The sequence below is a fragment of the Oryzias melastigma genome, linkage group LG15 (assembly GCF_002922805.2).
Source record: "Oryzias melastigma strain HK-1 linkage group LG15, ASM292280v2, whole genome shotgun sequence".
Lineage (NCBI taxonomy): Eukaryota > Metazoa > Chordata > Actinopteri > Beloniformes > Adrianichthyidae > Oryzias > Oryzias melastigma.
Window position 1 is genome coordinate 26,857,075 of NC_050526.1, and position 21,641 is coordinate 26,878,715.

Below are 21,641 nucleotides of genomic sequence, written 5' to 3' on the forward strand. Positions count from 1 at the left end.
AGAATGACATCACAGATTTAATGATTAAGCTGTTCCAGATTTTCTTTGGCTATCGGAGCCAGATGTGAAGGATTAACTTCATGAACAAATTGATCCATTAGAAACAGTTGAGGTTAGTTTTTCGTTTTGGTTTCGTAGAGCCGTGAGCTGCATTTTTTTGCCAAATCTTCTGAAATGAAATCCCTAAAGTCGTGGACGGGAGAACCCAAACAGAAATATCCCCAAGAAAAACAAGTGCCAGCTTGATGCATTGTGAAAGCATATTTTTTATCCAGCTATAATCCTTCCTCAGTTAATCAGATGATTACTCCATACCATGAGAATTTAGGGTTCAGCGCTAATTGCTAGGTTAGGTTTCTGTTGGCTCAGGTGCTGCATGCTCAGCATACTTACCTTCACGATGGCTGCACAGTTTGGGAGCAGCAGGTCTTTAAAACATCATCAATTAAGTTGTTTAGACTCTGAGTGCAGGAGCAGTCTCGCCACAAAACAAGCCGTGACACCTTCTGTATTTGTTGAGATTTAACTGCACGTCAAAGGAGTAATTGCTGCGTGATCTACGGCGCTCAGAAAGGCTGCCATTTATCACCCAGATGAAAGTGGCGTTCCACTTTGAGGAAACTTCCAGAACAACAGCTCCTTGTGGAATACAAACGCTGTCATCTTTTGCTAAGTCGGGTCGTCTGCGAGCAGTGTAAATAATCATGCGTCAGGAAGCAAAAAGCCTTCACAAAAGAAAGGATCAATAACGCCTCAGTCGGGTAATTAATCAACCTTTGGGTTTCAGAAAAGACTAGTCAGCAGTTTCTTTGGTTCAAACTCATTTTAACATAAAAAACAGTTTTTCTTATAAATACATTTATTGCTTTTTGTTTTTTTTAAATTTGAATTGATTTATTGTTACTGACCTCAGTCTGAAATAAAAAAAAAAAATACATCATCGTTAATATAAAACAACAGTTGGGCATATTAAAAATAACATACACACTGCAAAAAATGAATCTTAAGAAAGTAAGATTTTCTGTCTTGCAAGAAACAGAGTCTTATCTTGAAAGTTTTCCAGTAGCAAAATAATCTTAATTTCAGGAAACACATTCTTAGTGACTACATTTTTAAAATTTCAAATAGGAATTCAATTTTCGGACTTATTTCCACAGGGCCTCTTTTTACAGTGCAGTAGGTAAAATCAGTTTCTCATCTTCACTCATTCAAATTCTCTGCAACAGTAAACTGTTCTTTATGGTCTACTAGCCCCAACTTTTCTCCATAAATGGCTGCAGACTTTATTTTATACGAGGCAAAAAAAGTTGCCTACATAAAGTTTCAGTCTAAATATAGACATAATGAGATGAGCAAGAAGCTGAGCCTTCTTCTGAGTTATAGTTTTAAAAATCAATGATACAATGAGACTACAAAAGGCTGAGGTCTCTGGACTTAAGTCTTATAAAATAATAACAGAAAATAAATCAGTTTTCAAAATAGACAATATTTTACAAAATACCTGAGGCTTAAACCAGATTATTTCTGATTGTTTGACAATTTTTCCACAAATGTGCACATATTAAACGAGTCCATTGGGTTTGTGATGAATAGCAACAACAATTAACCAGAATCAGAAAGAATTTACAAACTTATAAAAGCATCTGCCTCACATCTGGTTGCTGCATCTCAAAGGGATGCAGATACTCGCCGAAGCCTCACATTTGTGTGCCAGCAGTGCTGTAAAAAAAACTAGTTTTGACCTTCGACTGTACATGAAACCTGGACTGAGTGAGTGTGATGTCATCCATAGAAAAGTCAATTGAGTCGCCATGTTTTCAGGATATGTACACCTCCATGTTGGAGCCAAATGTTGTCAGAAAGGAGTGAATGGTCCAAGTCTGTTTGAGTTTCTATGGTAACGACTCTGAAGTGATCCTGTTGGAAGGCCACACCCCTTCCATTTGAAATACAAAATCTATCAAATATTTTGAACCTTCGACGTGGGGGCCAGCAGGCTCCACCTATTTTTCTTAAGGGAATCCAATTGGTCAGTTTATAACTTTAATAACTTGTAATTTAGAAAAAAGTATAAAAAAGAGGAGTAAGAATTGTTATTCAGACCAATAGAATGACTGAGTAACAGTCTATGGGATTTTGGCTTCTTGGAGCCAGTGAGTACTTCCTATTTAACATCAGCAGGGAGGGGTTACTCAGTCCAGTTCTCATGTACAGTCAAAGGTTTTGACACTGAAATGTTAAACTGCTAGAAAGATGCATCAGCTGTCCAGCCCGACATCTGTTTCTTCACTGAGGCTACACGAAGAAGGACGTTTCCGCCGAGAGAATTTGAGACACAGAAGGTCTCCCACTTCATTCAGATGGTGCAGCACCTGAAAATAGAAAGTGTCGGAAAATCTCCTTAAAGGTCATTGGATAAAGCACTGCGTGTCTGTGATATATGTACTTTTAGAAATCAAAACAAAATTCAAAAAAATTAAACAAAATAAAAAGAAAAAGGTTTAGAGATCAAATGAAAAGTTTAACATATGAAACTAAATGGTTAGTATTATGGTATATCACTGATTGGATATATGATGACGTTTGTTCTCCTTTTCAGCAGGAAGTTATTTGGCGATATCTTCAGAGAGAATATATTTTTTAAAGCTTCTGGCCACGCCCACTGAATAACTTTAATGATTTCAACTTTTTATCACAGTTCAGTCAGACCACCCATCTGCTTCCCCTCTTTTTCAAAGCTCAAATGTAATCATCTATTCATGATCATGATGTCCCATAATACCCATCTTTACTGGTTTTAAATTATTATATTTATTTTAAACATTTCATTTTGATTTCTGTTGACAGATTTATTGGTTTATTTCAAGTACTGATTGTAAATAAAACAACTAAATCACGCAAATACATTTAACTTACTACAGAAATAATGAAATGCATTGATTACTAAAACAAAGAAAAAATTATGTAAATGTAAAAAGAAAATAATCATACAAATAAATATTGTTGCAGTTATGCAAGTAATAAATACATAGGTCACATTAGATTAAATAAATGTAGTAATTATTAACTAAAGTCAAGTAGTTTAAAGTAGAGTTCTAGAAAATAATTTTGATTTCTGAAATGTTTCTTTTTTGGTTTCTGGAATCTTGCTTCCATTATTTGTTTTTGCTTATTAATTTTTGTTTGTGATAGTTAATATGATTTTGTGTTGAGTGATTTGGACTTCAGGGCCACTGTAGTGATGTCACTGTGTTTACCTGGTTGAGCATGGCTCTGGTGTGTGCTGCAGACACACAGAAGCGAGCCCGGGCCTCTGTTATGGGCGTGGCTGGAAAGCCGACCACCACCACACCGATCTTCCTCTGCAGCATTTCTCTGGCAAAAGCTCTGGTAAAGGAGGAACAAACATCACTTTGGGGAAAAAAATCTAATCAATCTATGCAAACAATTTGGGTGGGAGTTTCTGGTTTCTGTGTGCGCTTACACCACTTTGCCCGGCATGTAGAGCAGGACCGGAACAACAGGTGAGTCATCATTGCCGTAAATGATGAAGCCCATCTCCTTCAGCCTGGCTCGGAAGTACCTGGTGTTCTCTGCCAGTTGGCGGATCCGTCTAATTCCTGCAATTAAACAAGGACACCACCAGATGTATACATGAGCGAGCAGCAAATCACCGTCTCTCCCTCCTTCCTCATTTTCCGTGTTGCTGCAGGAGTCGGGATTAGCTAATGCGGTGTGAGATTGTGCAGTAGCATCTCCTTGTGAGTCCTGCATCTCCATCTGGGCCATTCTAACCTCCGCGACGAGGTTGCTCCTGATTACATCTCAGCTGCAGCAGCAGATGGTTCAGCTTTTCCTGCACTGCACACGCACTTATTTGTTTCCACGATGACTGGATCACTAATTGGCTGTAATGGATTTCAACAAAAATTGGGGAATCGCTGCTGCGGGTCAGCAAAGACAGAAATATGACATAAATAACAGTTGGATGTTGAATGCGCAGCCCTTCAGATGAACTCAGGAAACACATCAAAGGCAGCAGAGGTGGCCTTCTCCGCTAACCCCCCCACCCCCTGTGTTTGTGAACAATGGGAACGGCCAGGCAGCCTGCCTGCTCTGTAACTGCAGCAGAGCTGGGATCGGGCCCGGTCTTGGAGAACGGCTCTGTTTCCATCGGGTTACTGGGAAACAGATTGGCAGATCTTTCAAAGAGACGTAAGAAAGAACTTTAAATCCCCTTATCTGAGCGCAGCAACAGGGGGAAGGAGACGGAGGGGGGAAAAAGAACACAACTGTAGGACATCTGCCAAAAAGCACCAGTGAGTTGCTCCTTTCTGCAAAGCAAGCAGCCGCAGAGGTCAAACCCTGCTTCCAAATTCAGAAACGACTGGTGAGAATCTGTGGATGCTGCTTGCAGAAGGTAAGATTATAGTGTTCTACGTCACAAATACAGCATTTTTTTGTCTGCTCCTGATTCACGACAAACTGAATAAAGAGATACTCAAGAATGGTTTTATGCATTTCCTCCATCATTATAAAAATGCCACAAGAACAGGTTAAAAACACCCTTTTCATTGTAGTGAGTCTCTTTGCCAGAACAGCTATTTCTCTGAACAACGTCAGATTGAAAGCATGTTTGGTTCTGAGCCAGGCGAAAGTTACTCATCCCTGCTCGAACCTGCATCGTCTCCCTAACACATCAGTCCTTGCACTGATTAACCCACGATGTTTATTTTTAAATGCCGCACAAGTTAACACGGCTGCCTCGTTTCCCCCTCATTTACTTAGCGTCACAAACACATCATGCACTTCCTCCTCCTTCCTCCTCTCCAAAGATCTTTCTCAGCTTTCTGCTGTTATCGCTCCGTCTTCTCCGCTCTTGTGTCTAACTCCCGTGACACAGTAACGTTGGATCAACATCCACATGAGAATGCTCCACGACTGCAAGCCTCCCCTTTTTTCACCACTACAGACCCCTGTAATTGTTTCCACATGCCCGGACGGAGCAGCTGTTTGTGTTTTCCTGCAGGTCTTACTCGTAATGTTAACAATGCCAGTGTCTCCTGGATTTGCTTAGCTGTTTTTTTTTCCTTTTTCTATGAGATAATTATATAAAAAACATGAAAACTTAAGTTAATGTTTGTCAGTAAGGAAAAAAGTGGAGGATACGGCGAACGAGGCCACACAAATCTGAAGAACTGTACTTATTTTAATGAGTTTCTTGTTTTCCACTGCTCAGCTCCTCCAGACAAATTTACACAAAAGGTGGCAAAACAAAATCTTTTGTAATCACAAAAAAAAAAAAAAAAAAAATGGAGCCCCTTACCCTCTGTTGTTCCATCTTTTCCCATGATGCACTTGATGGCCCGTATGATCTGCTCCGTAACGGGAGGCGACATTGCCGAAGCGTAAACAGCGCTGTGAGAATGACAGCGCAGGTAATCCACCAGCTCCTGCCAGGTTAGACACAAGGGTTTAGGATTAGGGTGGGAAACCTTCACATTTCACATCTGTTAAAGTAAAAGCAGTTTAACATCATGAGGTAGAGCTCAAAGTTGAAAACAAATGCAAACACCTCCAGTTGGTTTGAAAATCTTGGCTGTAAAGCAGTTCGGGATCGTTTCCCAGCTGAACCACAGGAAGAACCGACATCATAATGAGCCAGAATGAGGACTGTCAGGCTCATTTTTCTGAAATGTCAGCAGCAGATTAATTCTGCCGACGCTTGACAGGAGAGGAGCCCTATTTCAGGGGAGCCGATTTGATCCTTCAGCATGTGTGAGGGCTCTGAGGTTAGGAGTGGGCCTGGATAGGCCGCCGCTCAGTGGCAGCGAGCGGCGGTGGCGGGGTGATGACACGGAGCCGGAGATGATGTCTGGCCACCACCATCTGTCCCCACTGGGCGGCGGCTGTGGCTTCCTCAAACACTCGAGGAGAAACGGGGTTTGTGAGTGGAAGCGCTCAGAAGGAGGACAGGAATCTCACAGAGAACCTGACATGTGTTTCCGTTTAAGGCGGCAGATTTTTGCAGCCCTGCGGTCCCGCAGGATTGCGGTGCAAACCAAGATAAGCCCGTTGAGAGAAGATGTCCGAAATCCATTAGACGCTTTGGGGATGGAGCGACAGCTGAGAGTGTTTCCTCTGCCACATGGTGGTCGCGGAACTGGTTTTAATATGGCCACAAAGTAGGAATATTGCCTGAACAGAACACACACGTCTATATGTTTATAGACCCACTGATGAAAATACTGTTTTTAACGTGTCCTTTTTCTGATGTGGCAGGACATATATGAAGAAAATTAATCTTAAATTTGCATTTCTGATTAATTATTTTAACCTAATTGTTATGAAGCGAGCAGACAAAAAAAAGGCTTTTCAATAAGGGCGTTTTTGTAATGCAGAAAATATGCTGGGGGGGCCTGACGCCCGCCCAGAAAATATGCTGTCATGTACGTCTTCGTTTTCCTCGTCTGAGATGGAATCTTCCTGAAAACTGTACTGCTGGATAGCTCTAATATTGCTCGCCATTTTGTTTTTGAATCGCTAATGTTAGGTTGGAGGTGTGAGGGGCTGTAAGCTAGTGGGGAAACGGATAGCTCTCAGCTCTCTGGCCGTGCTTACTACGCACCACCCACAACTCAGATGGGAATTTCTGTCAAAATCCTGCTGCTCTGTAGAAACTCTTAAAAAAGTTTTTTAAGTTTGCCTAAAAAATGACAAAAAATAGAGAATAGCTCAATAGATGATCCGGGTCTTTAAAGTGGCCATACCAGGAGCTTTTAAGTGCATTATACTGTTCATTTCTCACTATAAAGAACCCCAAAGTGGTATTTTGATCCGGTCATGAATAATCCTCTAAAAACCTGCACTCTCAACAGCAGCCCCTTCCATACCCACAAAAAAGAGCGGGTCCTCACATGCTGATGTCACAAGTTGAGAATAGCCCCCTCCAGAAGGAGTCTGCTCAAAAAACACTGTCTTCGAGAAGCTAGGGGTGGTCAGCTAGCTTTGCGAGCCCCCAGCCCCTGCTCGTGCACAGTCGTGCAGACGGCAGTTGTCTGTTGTGATCCAGTTTGAGCTCTTTTGATTTAGTATTCAAAATTTGTGACGAAACTTCTGGTGAGGAAACTGCACGAAATGTTGGGATCGCTCCTGAACGTATCTGAGAATGGTGCAAGCAGACGGGGGATATTTGCAGGACGGCAGGAGAAAGGGAGAAGACTATATCCTGGTGAAAAAAAGGGAGCAGAGAAAGGGAGCAAGGGAGCAGACTGTTTCCTGGTGGAGAATGGGAGCAGACAATTTCCTGGTGGAAAAAGGGGGAAGACTGTTTCCTGGTAGAAAAAGGGGGAAGACTGTTTCCTGATGGAGAAAGGGAGCAGACTATTTCCTGGTGGAGAAAGGTAGCAGACTATTTCCTGGTGGAAAAAGGGGGCAGACTGTTTCCTGGTGGAGAAAGGAAGAAGACTATTTCCTGGTGGAGAAAGGGAGTGACAAATTGGGAGAACTGGTTTGAACGTAGATTATTGAGCAAAGGCAGAAAGATACACGTAAAAAGGACTTTTGATACGGAGAATAATGGTGCTACGGAGAGAACAGAAACATTCACAGCCAGTGCTAATCAGAACAATGTTCTCATCGTTTCAGTAAATCCTAAAATGTTTATCTGGTGTTGATGTCTGATCAAATGTCACAGCAAAATTAACCCATAAGCCATATCCATTCTGTCTGTGCCAAATTTTGAAAATAAACACCCAGGCTACACAGTATTTACATCAATAATTTTTTTTTGTGTGGGTGATAAGCTGACAAGGACAACTCTAGGTTGACGCCATGAAATGGAGCAAAAGGCTTTGCCTCATAGATCGAGTGGTTTTACTTCCAGGTATGAAAATAGTTCACAAAAAAACTGTTTCGTAAATAATTTGTTTTTTAGTGTTCCAGAGGTAATATAAGATCATATATATGGATATAGTTTACTCTGAAAGACTAGATTAAATATTTTTGTTGTGAAGCCTGAATCTGAAAGCTCTTGAAGAATACTTACTGGGTTATTTATTTTAGGTAGCCCATAAAACAAGCTTAAGCACAACTGTTCTCCAGATCTCATCTGCAGATCCTTTAGTTAGCCAACCCCAACCCGTTTAAAGTAGGATTTGGGGTCTTCACCACAACAACAAATGCATCGAGTCCTTTCCTGTCCTTTTTCTTCTGGGAGTTTACTGCAGTCAGCTGTCAAACCGTGCCGTGCGTTCATGCCTCAAACCTCACCGTGCCTGTTAAACATCCTCCCGTTAAATCTGGAGCGCAGTTCCGATGCCCGCCACAAGAAGGGGTTGGCCCTCTGCCAACTTTACCTTCTTATTACAGGCCTGAGCTTTCATGGCGTGAAAGGAAGGGTCCGCTCCTCGCCGCCTAATTCAAACAGCACGGCTGGTTCCTTTGTTGCTTTCTAATCAACTGCCACAAACCAGTGCGGTTATGTACTAAAGTGAACTTTTAATGGACTAAAAAGGAATTCCAAAGGCCCCGATTTACAGTTTCGGGGATATTAGGAACACTTGTTGGGACACATGAGAAGCATAAAAAGTGATGTTAGATGGAGTGCGTGTGATTGACTCTCATCTCGCCATCCAACAGTTTATTTTAAAAAGTGCGTTATGTATTTTATCTTGCCAGGCGCTTTAAAAAGTGTTGAAATAACAACATGTAATTATAACTAATGGCTATTGGAATTGTTTCAGAGCATTTAATCCTCCGTACCTATTTCTGGAAATCAATCTTTGCTCTATTTGGGTCTGAGAGGATTGTTTTGTGCGTAGCAACCAGACTGGTTTCTGCTTGACTGCAGAACCAGTCTGTCTATTTTCACAGCTATGCAATGAACTGGAGATGTGAAAGGAAATAAAAACACAGATGATGGATGGCGTTGCTTTTACACCGAAGGCGCTGTTGTTAACGAGAGACAACACATTCATGTTTTTAGGATAAAAGTTGCACAGAGAGCTGGAAGGCTGTTGCTGTGCTTGCCATAAAAGTGCTCTGAGGCTTTTGTTGGTCTCGGAAAAAATGGAATTCCGGGAAAAAGTTGATTTGCTTTACTGAAAACAGTGACAAGTTTTATAATCTATCAGTTTCTGAAGAACACTTTCAGTAAATTTAAAGAAGTTAGTTGTTTGAAACAAAAGCTTTCATTTGCACCCAAAAAAAGACCCAATCCAATAAAAATCCTGTTTTTAACATGTTCTTGTACCATTTTTCTAATGATGGAGGACAAATATAAAGAAATTTAAGCTTAAAAATCACATTTCCGGGTATTTATTTATTTAAATTGTTCTTAATCAGGAGCATATGAAAAAAATGCAGTTTGAAAAAGTTTGTTTTTGTGGCATAAAAGATATGCTGGCCTAGCTCTGAGAAACAAGGAGGGGAAAGGGGGCGGGGTTGCTCCGCATCAGCAGTCCTGCCCACAACTCCGAAGTGAATTTCTAATGAATTCCTGCCGCTCTGCAGAAACTATGTCCAAGAACACGACACAATTTAAAACATTTTGGCTAAAAACGGCATAATCCTAATTAAAAAGTCACTGGGAATGCTTTGAAAACAGATAAAAAAATGATCAGATTGGGTTTTAACCATCTGATAGTTAATATTGATAAGAATATATATCTAAAGGAGAAAAGAAAACAATCAAAAGGCATGAAGGTAACAGCCAATGCTGGCGTAACAAAGCAAAGAGGGGATCGTGTGTTAAAATAACCTTTTTTCCTGCGATGTAGCCTCCAGAAGCCCCGAAGCTCTTTGTGAAAGTCCCCATCATCACGTCCACATCAGCCGGGTTCACATTAAACAGCTCAGTCACTCCCCTCCCCGTGGCCCCCACAGCTCCAATACTGTGAGCCTCGTCCAGGTACAGGTGCGCCTTATACTTCTTCTTCAGGGCGATGACTTCAGGGAGCCGCACCACTGAGCCTTCCATGCTGAGGGTCAGAGAGTCACAATTAGCATCAAAGGAACTCAAAGTCTATTGCAGAAACCAACTAAAGTATTTACATGACCCTCAATATGTTTTCTGAGTGTCATGGGTCCCTGAGTAAAGTCTCACATGTCTCAGGAATGGGTGGACCAAAGGTCAAGTCTACAGTGTCATTTTTTTAAAGGAATTTTTTGTTCTGAAATTCCTAATTTTTCAGTTATTTTCAAGCATGTTTTTAGGATCTTCCTATGTTTTTAGTTTCCATTTTGTTACATATACCACAGTTGAAAAAAAAAACTACTCTAAACTTATCATGTGCTCTCATATTTTGGTCTATTTTTCATGACAAATACTTTTTCTGGGTAAAAACTACCAGACAAATTGATGTAACTTTTTCAGTGAAATTGTTTTAGAGTTAAACAATACAAGCGTATTTTAGAACATAATATTTCTAGTTATCAGAACAATACCTACACATGAGCATTTATAGCTAATCTGAGGATTAAGCTTTAATATGAAGTGTTTTCTGTGTAAATTATACCCTTGCTTTTCTTGAATGGGCATCAATAAGTATGATGTTTCACCCCAGTCCTTTATGGTTAATGATGATTGTTCTTTAAAAGTAATAAAAATGTTACATTTCAAGAACCAAGCTAAGTTTAAATTGTGTCTTAAAAAAGCAGGACACCACAATTTCTTTAAAGAAATCTAACCAAGACAAATTCGATTGACAGATTTTCTTTCACTTGTAGCAAGAAAAAGGATCTTTCATTTTAGATTATGTAACTTGCTTTGAGAATGACATTATTTCAAGTGCACAAACTTAAACCTTCTTTCTTCTTTTGAGTTTTCCTTTCCTCTAAAACCTGTTTTTAAAAATTACAAACAAATAAATTGTTTAGAGATGCACTGCAAAAACACAAAAAAGTATTTTTGACTAATTCTTAGTTTAAATATTTTTCTATACCTTATTTAAGGCAAAACTTTCAAGTATTTTAGTAAAATGCAACTAGTTTAAAAATGATAAATTTTAAATATATTATTAGGTCATTTGATCTTGAAAACATTAAATTTGAACAATATCTCCAAAAAACTATATTTTTTTTCTTTTTTGTTTTTTTTATCTCCAGCTTACGTAATATTTATTATAAATAGTGAGGGATCTTGTTTCAAAAAATAGATTTGTTTGATTTGGTGAAACTGTTACGATAATTACTAATAGAACAACTAATGATTCTTAAATTGTGAAATTCCCGTCCTTATAGATAATTATTGCCTAGAAATGAGGATATTTGGACTGCCGTGGAGCTAAAGCAGGATGTATTTGAGAGGGAAAGTGCTTAAATACTTCAATTATATAAAACTTGACATAGTAGTTCAGATTACCACGGGAATATATCTAAATTTGAGTATTTATAGCTAATTTTAAGATTTTATTTCATCTTTAAAGGGTACGACATTACACAGACAATTTCTAGTGGCTCCAATGGCAGATTTTTTCATTTATCACAATAATAAAAAAATCTTATATTCTATATTTTTAAACTTGCTTTGAGAAGGACATTTTTTTTTTCCAGAGTATTATTTTGCTGCAGCATCATTAGTTTGGCCTTTATGGTCTGATAAATGGAGTCTGATAAACATAACATCTTTAAAAATATTAAAGGCTGTATTTAAGATTGTCCCCTGAAATGAAAAATATTAAAGCTAAAGCAACAAAAAACAAACAAACAAAAAAAAAGGCGATCATAGTCGGAAGTGCAGCCAAATCAATCTCAGTAGCTCCATTTGGCCTTGAAATGGAGCTAATGAGCAGATGGAGAGGGTCACTGAGACCTGGGACAGCTCTCTGCCAGGAAAGACACACAAAACCTCTCCCTTTCCGCACTAATCAAACGACACACAAACACAGCGCTTTTAAAGCCACACACATGATCCGTTTTTGGAGGGGGTGGGAGGGGCCGCCATGAAAAGAGTCCATTATAGAAACCACTAAGCACAGGCTCACCTCAGATTACACATTTCTGTCAGGGAAAAACTTTGTTAGGAACACCTGGGGGACCAAAAACTCCAGCGAGTCCAAATATGTGCGTCTGTGTGGAGATCTCTGACCTATAGATGCCTTCCACCATGATGAGGATCTTTCTCCAGGCTCTGTGGGTCCGGGGCTGCCCACAGCATATAGCCTCTTTTAGCATCTTTTCCAAGCTGTGCATGTCTGACAAAGATAAAAAAATATATATAAACATTAAAAAGAAAAAAATATATATCACTGTTTTGATTTGCCATAGTTGTTTTCATGATTTTCAAACACGTGATTTTCTAACAGGAGAGACAAACGATGTGATCCTGCTGCTCACCAGCAGATGGCAGTGTTGACCACCTGTGAAACATTTCAAGAAATTCAACAGTTTCCTGCTGATCAGAAGAAAGCCTGCCACTGCTAATAACAGGTCTGCATGATTGATATCACTGCCTGAATGAAAATGTTTACTCAAGAGGAGACGGATGTGCTTCTGCTGATTTGCTGGACAGAATGCATCCAATGTTAGAGATATGAGCAGACACGACTGTGCAGGGGATGGTTTCACAGTTTAGCTTTGAGATAAGTAAAGACCTTGTCTGAAATGTTGTGTGACTGGATGATTATGTGGGGCATGTGCTTCCAGCTGTAAATGTTCCTTCAATATCGCCTGTTATCTTATCTCGTTGGCTGTACAAATGCTACTTGTACAACACGAAGACTGAAAAAACAAATGGAGCAAAATCATATCATTTTCCACCAGCGACAGTTTGGTGATGCTATTGTTTTAAATATTTCAGATGCAGGGAATCTTCCTCTCAAATATCTTTTTGAAAAAAAAAAAAAAGGGATCAGGAGTTGATTTGCTGGAGGGTTCTTAGCCTTTAGACAGGCCTGTGGGGTCTGCAGGGAGAACCCATAACTGACTGAGCTTGTACCTGTCAGGACACATTTGCTCACACATCACTGCCTCATTCCAGCTATTGTGCATGAAATGGTTTTGCTGCATCTGAGAGAAAACCAGACGCTTGCAATGCATTTGCTCTAAATGCTGTAGGTTAATGTGCAAGCTTGACGTACAATTTCAATTTAAAGGCCCACTCTGATGAAAATGGTGTTTTTAACATGTTTTTGTGACATTTTTCTGATGATGGAGAACATTTATGAAGAAAATTATGCTCAAAATTGCACTTCTGAGTATCTCTTTATTCAAATTGTTGTGAATCAAGAGCAGACAAAAATGATGCTTGCAAAAGAGCGTTTTTGTGATGTAAAATTTACATTTAGTGATCTACGACCTCCCTGCCTGCTCCACTTCATGCCGATGAATCCATGAATTTGTTGGTTTTCCTTGTCTGAGCTGGCATTATTTATGTCTGGGGACTGAAAGTTAGCAGGAGAATGTGTAAAGAGACGAATGATGGGAAATAAGGGTGGGGCATACTCTATGGTAACAGTGCCATCCATTACTCAGGGGAATTCCTGCTGCTCTGCAGAAGCTAAGTCCTATAAAACAACACAGTTTTTTTTTTTTTATTTTGGCTAAAAACTGGATAATCATAATTAAAAGAGTGTTGGAAATGCTTTGAAAATAGATCAAAAGACGATCGGAGTAGGACTTCAAATATTGCTGTGTTTGTTTTTTGCGTCCGATGAATGAAAAGCAGTTGAAACTGCAAACTGAGCTTCTTTCATGAAAACGTTTCCTGCTCCAAATAAGGAATGTTAAGTAGGTCTGAGCCTTAAGCAGATCCTGCTCTGCAGAGCAGGAAGTGCTTCTCTCAGCCTGCAGGAGAAGAACGCAGAAGATGCAAACTTACTGTTGTGTTTGAACACTCTGATCGTTGCTCCAGACAGTCTGGCCCCCAAAATGAGAGACGTGTGATTCAGCTCGTCACTTAATATCAAACAACCCTGAAAAACAGCAGCAGAAAATCATGAAATTCAGACATCACGGCCTTCACGTCATTCCTATCAGCAGAATGTCATCGTCTTGGAGGCCGTTTCAATCAAAATCTGTGCACAAATCTGAATGGTGTCGATAAGATAAGTAAATGAAACAGTGTTTGGACTCAGTCATAAAAAGGAAATAACTGGCTTGTAAGCATTTTACGCTGTCATAAAAACAACTAATGATGTTTAAGAGTGGAGGCTGGAGTTTGCTGTTCGTTTCTGTAATCCCATCAATGCAAGATTCCCCTGTAGAAACAGGAATATAATAAAATGGATTCACATGGCTAAACTGCTTGTCAGCCCATCCCTCTTGCATTGCTCCACTAAAGTCTTTATCACATATAATCCATGTCTGGGTCCTCTGTGGATGAATTTTTATCCTCAAAGATACTTTTTTTCCCCACACAGACATTACAGATTTCATGTAGAGAGCACAGTTTCTTGGTGTTACATAAAAATCAGCATGCAAATGAATTCAGTTGTTCCACAGAATTCTCTCTGGAGCATTAGCATATATAACACTGACGCTGTATTAGTCTGACTGGGGGAGTGCTTGCACCATCTCAGTGACAGAAATGCAGACTTTGGCCCGAGGTTCAGCTGACCGGCTTGTTCGTGTACCAACAGCTGTCATTTTGATGTCGTTCTGGCTGCACAGAGCACTCGCCATGACACACGCCATCCCTGCAGGACTGACGCTGCAGCCGGGTTCGACCCCGTACCCTCACAGGGTTAGTGAGGGCTTCAAGCAAAAGGCACCTCCTGGGCTGCAGGGTCAAGGCCTGCTTCGATCCTTTAAACAGTGGTCCAAAGGCCTCAGGCAGAAGATTGGTACCAACTGTCCCAACCACCAGTACCATGACCTACTTTTTTTTTCTTTTTATTTATAATCTTATTCTGAAGGAAGTTTTATTTTGCAAAACTGCTGGATTCTCTCCACCGCATCCAACTCATTCAAGTCGCTCGGTTACACGTTAAAAATTCCATCCGTTAATTTCTGAAAGTAGCTGCTCCGACCGCTAAATTGACACCCCAAGCTAGCAAAGTTGACAAAAAATTGAAAAAAACAAACGTATTTGGAAAGAATCTTTTAGCAGAAACGATCCAGAGAGGAAACAGAAAAAGATCCTTCGACTTCAAAATAAAACAGAGCTGCATTCAACAGAAAAAACAAGGAGTCTTTAATCCAAATATGGATTTATTGTGATAGTTGTTCCCACAGACCATAAAAATAATGTTTAATATTCAGCAACCGAATGTCTAAAGCTGCAAGGATGATTCAAATAAAGCTGCTCAGGTAGTGGATTCTCATTTATTATTATATGTATAAAATATTTATTTATTCTTCCTACCTTAAAAGTCAGACAAGGCTGAAGTTGGCATCTGATTTACTAGCTTCTACTTTTACAGCTATGGGTTATGGGAAAATCTATACCACATTTTAATGGTTCCTACACAAAATCTAGTGTACAAATACAAACAAAAGCATCTGCAGATATTTTACAGAGGATAAGGATCAACTTTACTCTCAAAAGTTAAGGGAAAATAGAAGATTAATACAATCAGACGCTAACTTCAACCTCATACAGGGTCTATGAATAAATTGTCTGACATTAAACCAGTCTGTGGTCTGTAAAAAGGTTGGAAATCACTGCTTTAAGTCATCAACCTCGTCTTCCTTCTGTCCATTCCTTCTGAATAGCCTCTGGTTATTCTCTCTGCGTGAGCCGGGCTCATCTGCTGAGAGACCACAGTGTGCTGTGTCACACCCTCCAGCATCGGCCATAACAAAAGCGGTCCTTCCTAGTCTGATGTCTAAAAGCAGCAAATTGTCCCAGAGCCTTCTCCTTCTGGCTACTGTAATGTTTCATTATGATTTTAATTAAGCGAGGTGAGTAATTGTTCGCAGCTGAGTTTAGTCGTTAATGTAAGAACTAATTTGATTAAGACGGCAGTGCCACCCAAACACAGTCCAAGTTCTTTCTGTTTGTCACAACTGTCCTTAAGGGTGCCTACTTCCATACTTCCATTATCCTTACAATACTTCATGTTACACTTAACACACACAACAATAGTATGCTTTATTTTCACAACGTCCCTTGAGGTGGTCGTACGAGCCTCAAGGGAACTGCAAGACACACCTTTTCTCCCCTTAAAATGCGGCCGCTCTATGACCCTCCATAGGCCCAGACAACCCCCAAAAAATCGACTAATTTGATGTAAAATCACATACCTTTCCAACTAGTGCAGGGATGTTCATTGAATTGGTGGCAAAACCCATCCCGAAAGTCATGGCCGACTCCACTCCCAAGAAATTGGCCACTAGCTGCTCCAGCTCCTCATGGATGCTCAGATTACCTAAAAGATGAAATCATAAATGAATAACTCAACAAAATCTGCATGATTGCTGGATGTGTACCTACTCTTCTCTTAATATATGATTTAAATTCATAAAGCTGTTATTCCTCGCCCACCATGAGAGTCTCTGAAATGTTCGGCTGCGCCGTATGGCGCTCAGTCAGGTAATGATTAGCCTGCATGACAGCTCTGACCCTGAATTGATTTAGAAAATTGTTCACATTGTGTTTTTAATCTATAAAATGACATTCTGGTTTATTCTATTTTGCACTTTTTCAGGACTGCTTGTGATGAAGTTGTACAAAAAAATGTTTATAACTGTGTGATAATTGCTTTCAAGAAGAGCTCCAAACATTAGAATCCAGATCAATACTCGTATTTGACTAAAGCAGGCAGTTAAAGTTCAAACAGTCAGTTGTTTCCAGGAAAATGTGGAGTGATGGGTATAAACTGGTAATGAAGAGGAGCAGCTCCATCTATATGGTGATTCGCGTTTGGAGCTTTCCGTCAGGGCTGAGGCGAAGTCGGATCGATCGGCGTGCCTCCCTGACCGCTCAGGTGGCACCTCAGCTGCTTTCAATCACTTCAGTCTCTTTAGATAACATTTCCCTAAACAGAGGATTTTCTCCGTCATCTGCAGACCTCCTGGTCCAGACACTCGGAGGTAGGACTGGATTAAGTGGATTTAGCTCGCTTCACGTCGGCTCAGGTGTAACAGTGACTCAGGTTTGGTCACCTGCCAGGTAATGGTATAAAACTCAAAGATGGAAGGGTTGTACTGTGCTTCCCTCTTTTATTGCTAGCATGTGACTTTTCCTAAAGCCATTACTGCAAAATAAAACAGCTTGAAATAGTTAATCATTTCTAAAACTGGACCTATAAAGAGTTTCCAAACACCAGCTAAGCTCCGTGCTTAACTCTGACATGTTATAACACAAAAGGGCTACAGTTTGTGTTACACATCAGTTTGTCTATTCTAAAGGTTTGGTAGTCGACCCAGTTTCCTGAACCCATCTAATCACGACGAGGGATGTGCAGTGTTATCTATAGCCATGAGTTAATGATTGCAGAAAAGGAGGGAATGTGAGCTATCCATTCATACTGCTCCATGAATGTTTGACCTGCTTAATTACAGGGTGTGCAGTCAGAGTACTTTGTTGACGCTTTCAACTTTATTTCACATGTTTGTGTAGTTGTTATACACAAGCACGTGTTTCTACTGAGGGTGAAAGACTTCAGAAGGGTGTGGTTTGAACTTTGAGGACTTTTATTTGACAGAACTCCATATGTAGTCATGTAAAGTGACACATGAGGAGCAGCTGAGATTTGAAAAGCGGTCACTTTAATCCACAAGAAAGGAAATTACATAAATGCATGTATTTTTCAATAAGTGTTTTGTCATTATAGGTGGGGCCTGACTCTCCGGTGTGAGTGGGAGCTCCACTTTAGCTGCCAAACAAATCTGACTCAAATCTTACAGCGCCTGATAAGCTCGAGCCTTTTATTCACCTGCTGCCAGAATGTCTCGTCTAACCAGTAATGAACAGATGGCCATCTTTGACCTTGTTTGTCACTTGTGCTCATTTTAACTTTTCCATCTCCTCTTCTGTTCAGAAAGACCTCTCCAGAATTGTCTGATAAGGTTACTGTCTTAGCAGCACCAATCAGGTTCCACATAATCCGCTCATCTCCAGATCCTTCTCTTTGAATCGGTTATCGTAGGATCTCGTATAATCAGTGCTGAAAACCTTAACATGCTCATCAGAACTCTGCTTCTGGGTTCACTTTAGTGCTAAACATAAAAAATTCAACAAAAACATATGGAGGGCTTTTGTTTGCATCACCACAGTGAGTTTCTGTGGAAGATGGTGAGGGTGATGTCTCTGCTACAAGACAGAAAGACCCTGGATTCTTCAAATATTTACATCCGCTTCAACACATTCTCAAACTGGAACAGCAGAACTTTCAAACAGAGAAACGCATGTAAAAAACCACATGAATAATATATAGTTTGGGGATTAATATTTCTGAAGATGGGTGGAACTTTGGGAAAAGCATATAAAACAAACAAAAAAAATTACGTGCCTTTTAGCTTTGCTGGTTTCTCTGCCAAGCTGGTGAGAGAATGCAACACTTCGCAGAAACAAAACTCACTTTTTGCTTGTAAGAAAGCCCACTAAAACCAACAGGAAGCACAAGTGTCAAAAACACCAAAGTGAGACAAAAGAAAAGCTAAGTTTTATAAAATAAACTGCAGCTGCAGAGCGTGACATTTACACCAGCATTTAATCGTCATCCATCCCTTATCTTGCTGGAGATGATCCAAGCAATCGTGGAACAAATTAGGGCAAAGTCTGGACAGAATTATTAGAAACTGGAATCAAATGTCAAAAAAACATGACCCACTTTCACATCCATATGGACATAAATAATCAAAAGTAATATTCTGTTTGGAGTTGTTTAAAGACAGACTCTGATGAAAATTGTGTTTTTAACACAATTAATTGATTTCTATTCCAACCAAATTGATCTGTCTGTGACAAGTCAACCTATAACATTATAAAATGGTTTCAAAATGAAATAAAATGATAATATTGATATAGGAAAATACCATTTGGATCAATCCATCATTATGATGTCCTCCGCGTATTCAGGTTTCTTTATTCGCGGTTTCACATACAAGTGGATTTTTTTCAGTCACATGTCTCTTCTGGTTTAGTCACAAAAACTCAGACAACTCAAGATGGTTGTATGGAATTTTTGCGTTCTAAAGAGGTGCTGCGCTGCTGAGGTATCTCTCTGCACAGCGGAGTCCCCCCTCTGGAGCACAGAGGGAGCGCCCCTCCCTCTCCCTTTGTCCCTGCATGGAGAAATGTCATCAGCGGACTCAGAAGCGGACGAAAAAAATCCTGATATGCTGAAGAAAATAATCGCGGAGGACAATTATCAACCAGAGCAGGTGTTTATTACTTGGAGAAAGAGGAAGTGCGTGTTCCTGATTTTAAGGCACAGAGAGATAGTCCTCATTCAGGTCATAAAGCATGCTGTCGCTGCAGCTATGGACAGTCTTTTGTGCTGAATTAAAAAAAAGTTCTCCATAAATGTTCTCTATATTCGCAGATTTGGGATATTTGTGGATGCCTCTGGTCCCTAACCTCCTCAAAAAACGTGGGAATACTGTATAGTCATTTTACAAAAACGTGACCATACAGTGTGGTATAACATTCAGTTTGTATTATTTTGATATAGATAAACAACAGTGATATACATGCACTGACCAGGTATTTATCTCTGAGTCACACTGGTTGAACTTTGGTAAAGGATCTCCTAGTTTTATTCTAGGTCGGTGAATCAGATCGTTCAGAATGAACCAACATCAACTTTGAATTGTATCAGCAACTACAAATGAATCGCTACACCCCTCTATGCCATAAAAACAATAACTCAGACTAGGACCAATCACTCCTTTGTGATGACGCCTGGGTCCAACATGGCGGCGTCCATATTGTGAAAAAAAAAGGCGATTAAATTCACTTGGTGTGAGCTGGAAGATTTTTTTATGACTGACATCACACTCACTCAGTACAGTTTTCTAATACAGTCAATGACTAGAACCCACTTTCACGTCCTTAATGACATTGCTAATCAATAGTAATATTCTGCTTGGGGTTGTTTAAGGTTGACACATGTTCCACTTAAACAAGGCTTTCATAGCTCCACTCTGTGGACTGATATGTGTCTCTAGTGATGCCTGCAGTGCATAATTAAAGAAAAACCTAAATAATTCATATGCATTTGCCATCACAGGCAGTTATTTAAACATCTCTGCACTGCTAGTCGTAATAAGCAGTATAACACTGCAAAAACAAGAACATTCAGGTCAACGAAGTGCTCTTTTATCTGACAACACAGACCACAAACTCACCAATTTCCTGTCGTGTACTGCACACACCAGCTCCATACTGCTGCACTTTGTCTGCCACCGTTTTAAGGAAATCTGCGTTGTTCTCAGCAAAACCAAGGTAGTTGTAGGAGCCCATGTTGATGACGTTGGGGATTGTCCTTCCAGTAAACCTGAAAATGTTGAAATATTTACATAGGGTGTTTGTTTTTTCACGCAAACCTTTTATCTGAAGCCACATCTAAACTAGTTTATCTACATAGTTTTAAAAACAAGAAAGTCTTAAAGAATCTTGAGGTTGGAAATCTATAGTAAAAACTTTTAAAAGAATGCTTTTGACAGGTTGTAAAGTGTGTTTCAAACTTTTATTTCTTGCATAGTGCTGAAGCAACACAAACAGTTGCACTAACTTTGACTGAAAGAAGGAAGCGGTGAGATATGATCACTGAACACTAAGAGGAATGCTAACTGCCAGCTCGCCAGCAGCATGGGGAAGTACACATTTACCATGCCTGGTGGGAGACAAGTTAATTTTTTCTTTGGTTAACACCAGTGGATGGGGGCAGGTTTAAAGCTCACTGCACCATTTGCCAATTCGGCCATTTAATCTGCTGAGATACAGCCATTAAACTCAGTTAAGTGATCTTAAAAGGGCCTTAAATTGAGCTGTCTATAAAAGGAAGTAAACCATAAAATATGAAACGGATCATCAGAAATGTTTGGTTATTAAAATAGATTTTACTGAGGCTCAAAACACTGAGCGCATTATTTAGTCCTACAGCCGTCCTGAACTGAAGCACCAGATTGTTTTTGCAATTCTTCTTTCACACCCGGTGAGAGGGAATTTTTAAAATAGTGAACAACACCCTGAAAGAATGATGATATAACAGCAGGAGAAACCATTTAAAAATTGAACGGGGACAAAATCTCTTATGCGGATCAAAAACTATATATTCTTCAAAACCCACTAACAAAACCAAGACACGTGTTGGAGATATCCAAAGGAAGTTTAAAGATTATTATGGGATGGCCACTGGACCTACAGCTTGGTGCCCATTTTGTGGCAAAGTGTAAAATTTGGTAACATGGTAAAAGAAAACTTGAGTTAACAACCACAGCTGAAGTGTTGTTGACCTTTGACATTGAGAAGAGGCTGCCATCATAAAAAATAAATAAATAAATAAATCACCTTTAGTAGCAGATAAAAATGTAAACTCCTCCTAGATATTCTGATCTATGGCCTCCTAACTCTTTGAGCATCTTCAGGCAAATTAGAAATATTTGATTTTGATTGGTGTGGTGAGCTCACAAAAGTGGCATTTCATTGTTGTTCGCACATTTTTTTATCAGAATATTGTGAAAATATCATTTCATTATGCTTTTGACACCATCTCTCACCCCATCCTACTGGAAAGACTTTCAAATATCGG

General features: G+C 39.8%; 1 protein-coding gene and 1 long non-coding RNA gene across 4 annotated transcripts in view; one reads left to right on the top strand and one right to left on the bottom strand.

Moving 5' to 3' along the window:
- Nucleotides 1-1,502: 1,502 nt before the first annotated feature.
- sptlc3 (serine palmitoyltransferase, long chain base subunit 3) overlaps nucleotides 1,503-21,641 on the bottom strand; it is a 26,488-nt gene continuing 6,349 nt past the window's right edge. For both annotated transcript variants that reach the window (XM_024297988.2, XM_024297987.2), the window contains exons 4-12: nucleotides 20,236-20,384; nucleotides 16,186-16,310; nucleotides 13,820-13,913; nucleotides 12,089-12,194; nucleotides 9,761-9,980; nucleotides 5,327-5,453; nucleotides 3,485-3,620; nucleotides 3,258-3,387; nucleotides 1,503-2,372 (exon numbers count right to left, since the gene is read on the bottom strand). In XM_024297988.2, coding sequence (XP_024153756.1) covers nucleotides 2,259-2,372; nucleotides 3,258-3,387; nucleotides 3,485-3,620; nucleotides 5,327-5,453; nucleotides 9,761-9,980; nucleotides 12,089-12,194; nucleotides 13,820-13,913; nucleotides 16,186-16,310; nucleotides 20,236-20,384 — 1,201 coding nt within the window. In that variant the 3' untranslated portion in view covers nucleotides 1,503-2,258. The remainder of the gene's footprint in view (nucleotides 2,373-3,257; nucleotides 3,388-3,484; nucleotides 3,621-5,326; nucleotides 5,454-9,760; nucleotides 9,981-12,088; nucleotides 12,195-13,819; nucleotides 13,914-16,185; nucleotides 16,311-20,235; nucleotides 20,385-21,641) is intronic.
- On the top strand, nucleotides 16,735-18,387 carry LOC118599726. Of its 2 annotated transcripts, XR_004949206.1 has the most exons (3): nucleotides 16,735-16,868; nucleotides 16,951-17,053; nucleotides 17,718-18,387. It is a non-coding gene; the product is annotated as an uncharacterized LOC118599726 (long non-coding RNA). The 2 variants fall into 2 exon arrangements; XR_004949205.1 differs by having other exon boundaries at nucleotides 16,762-17,053.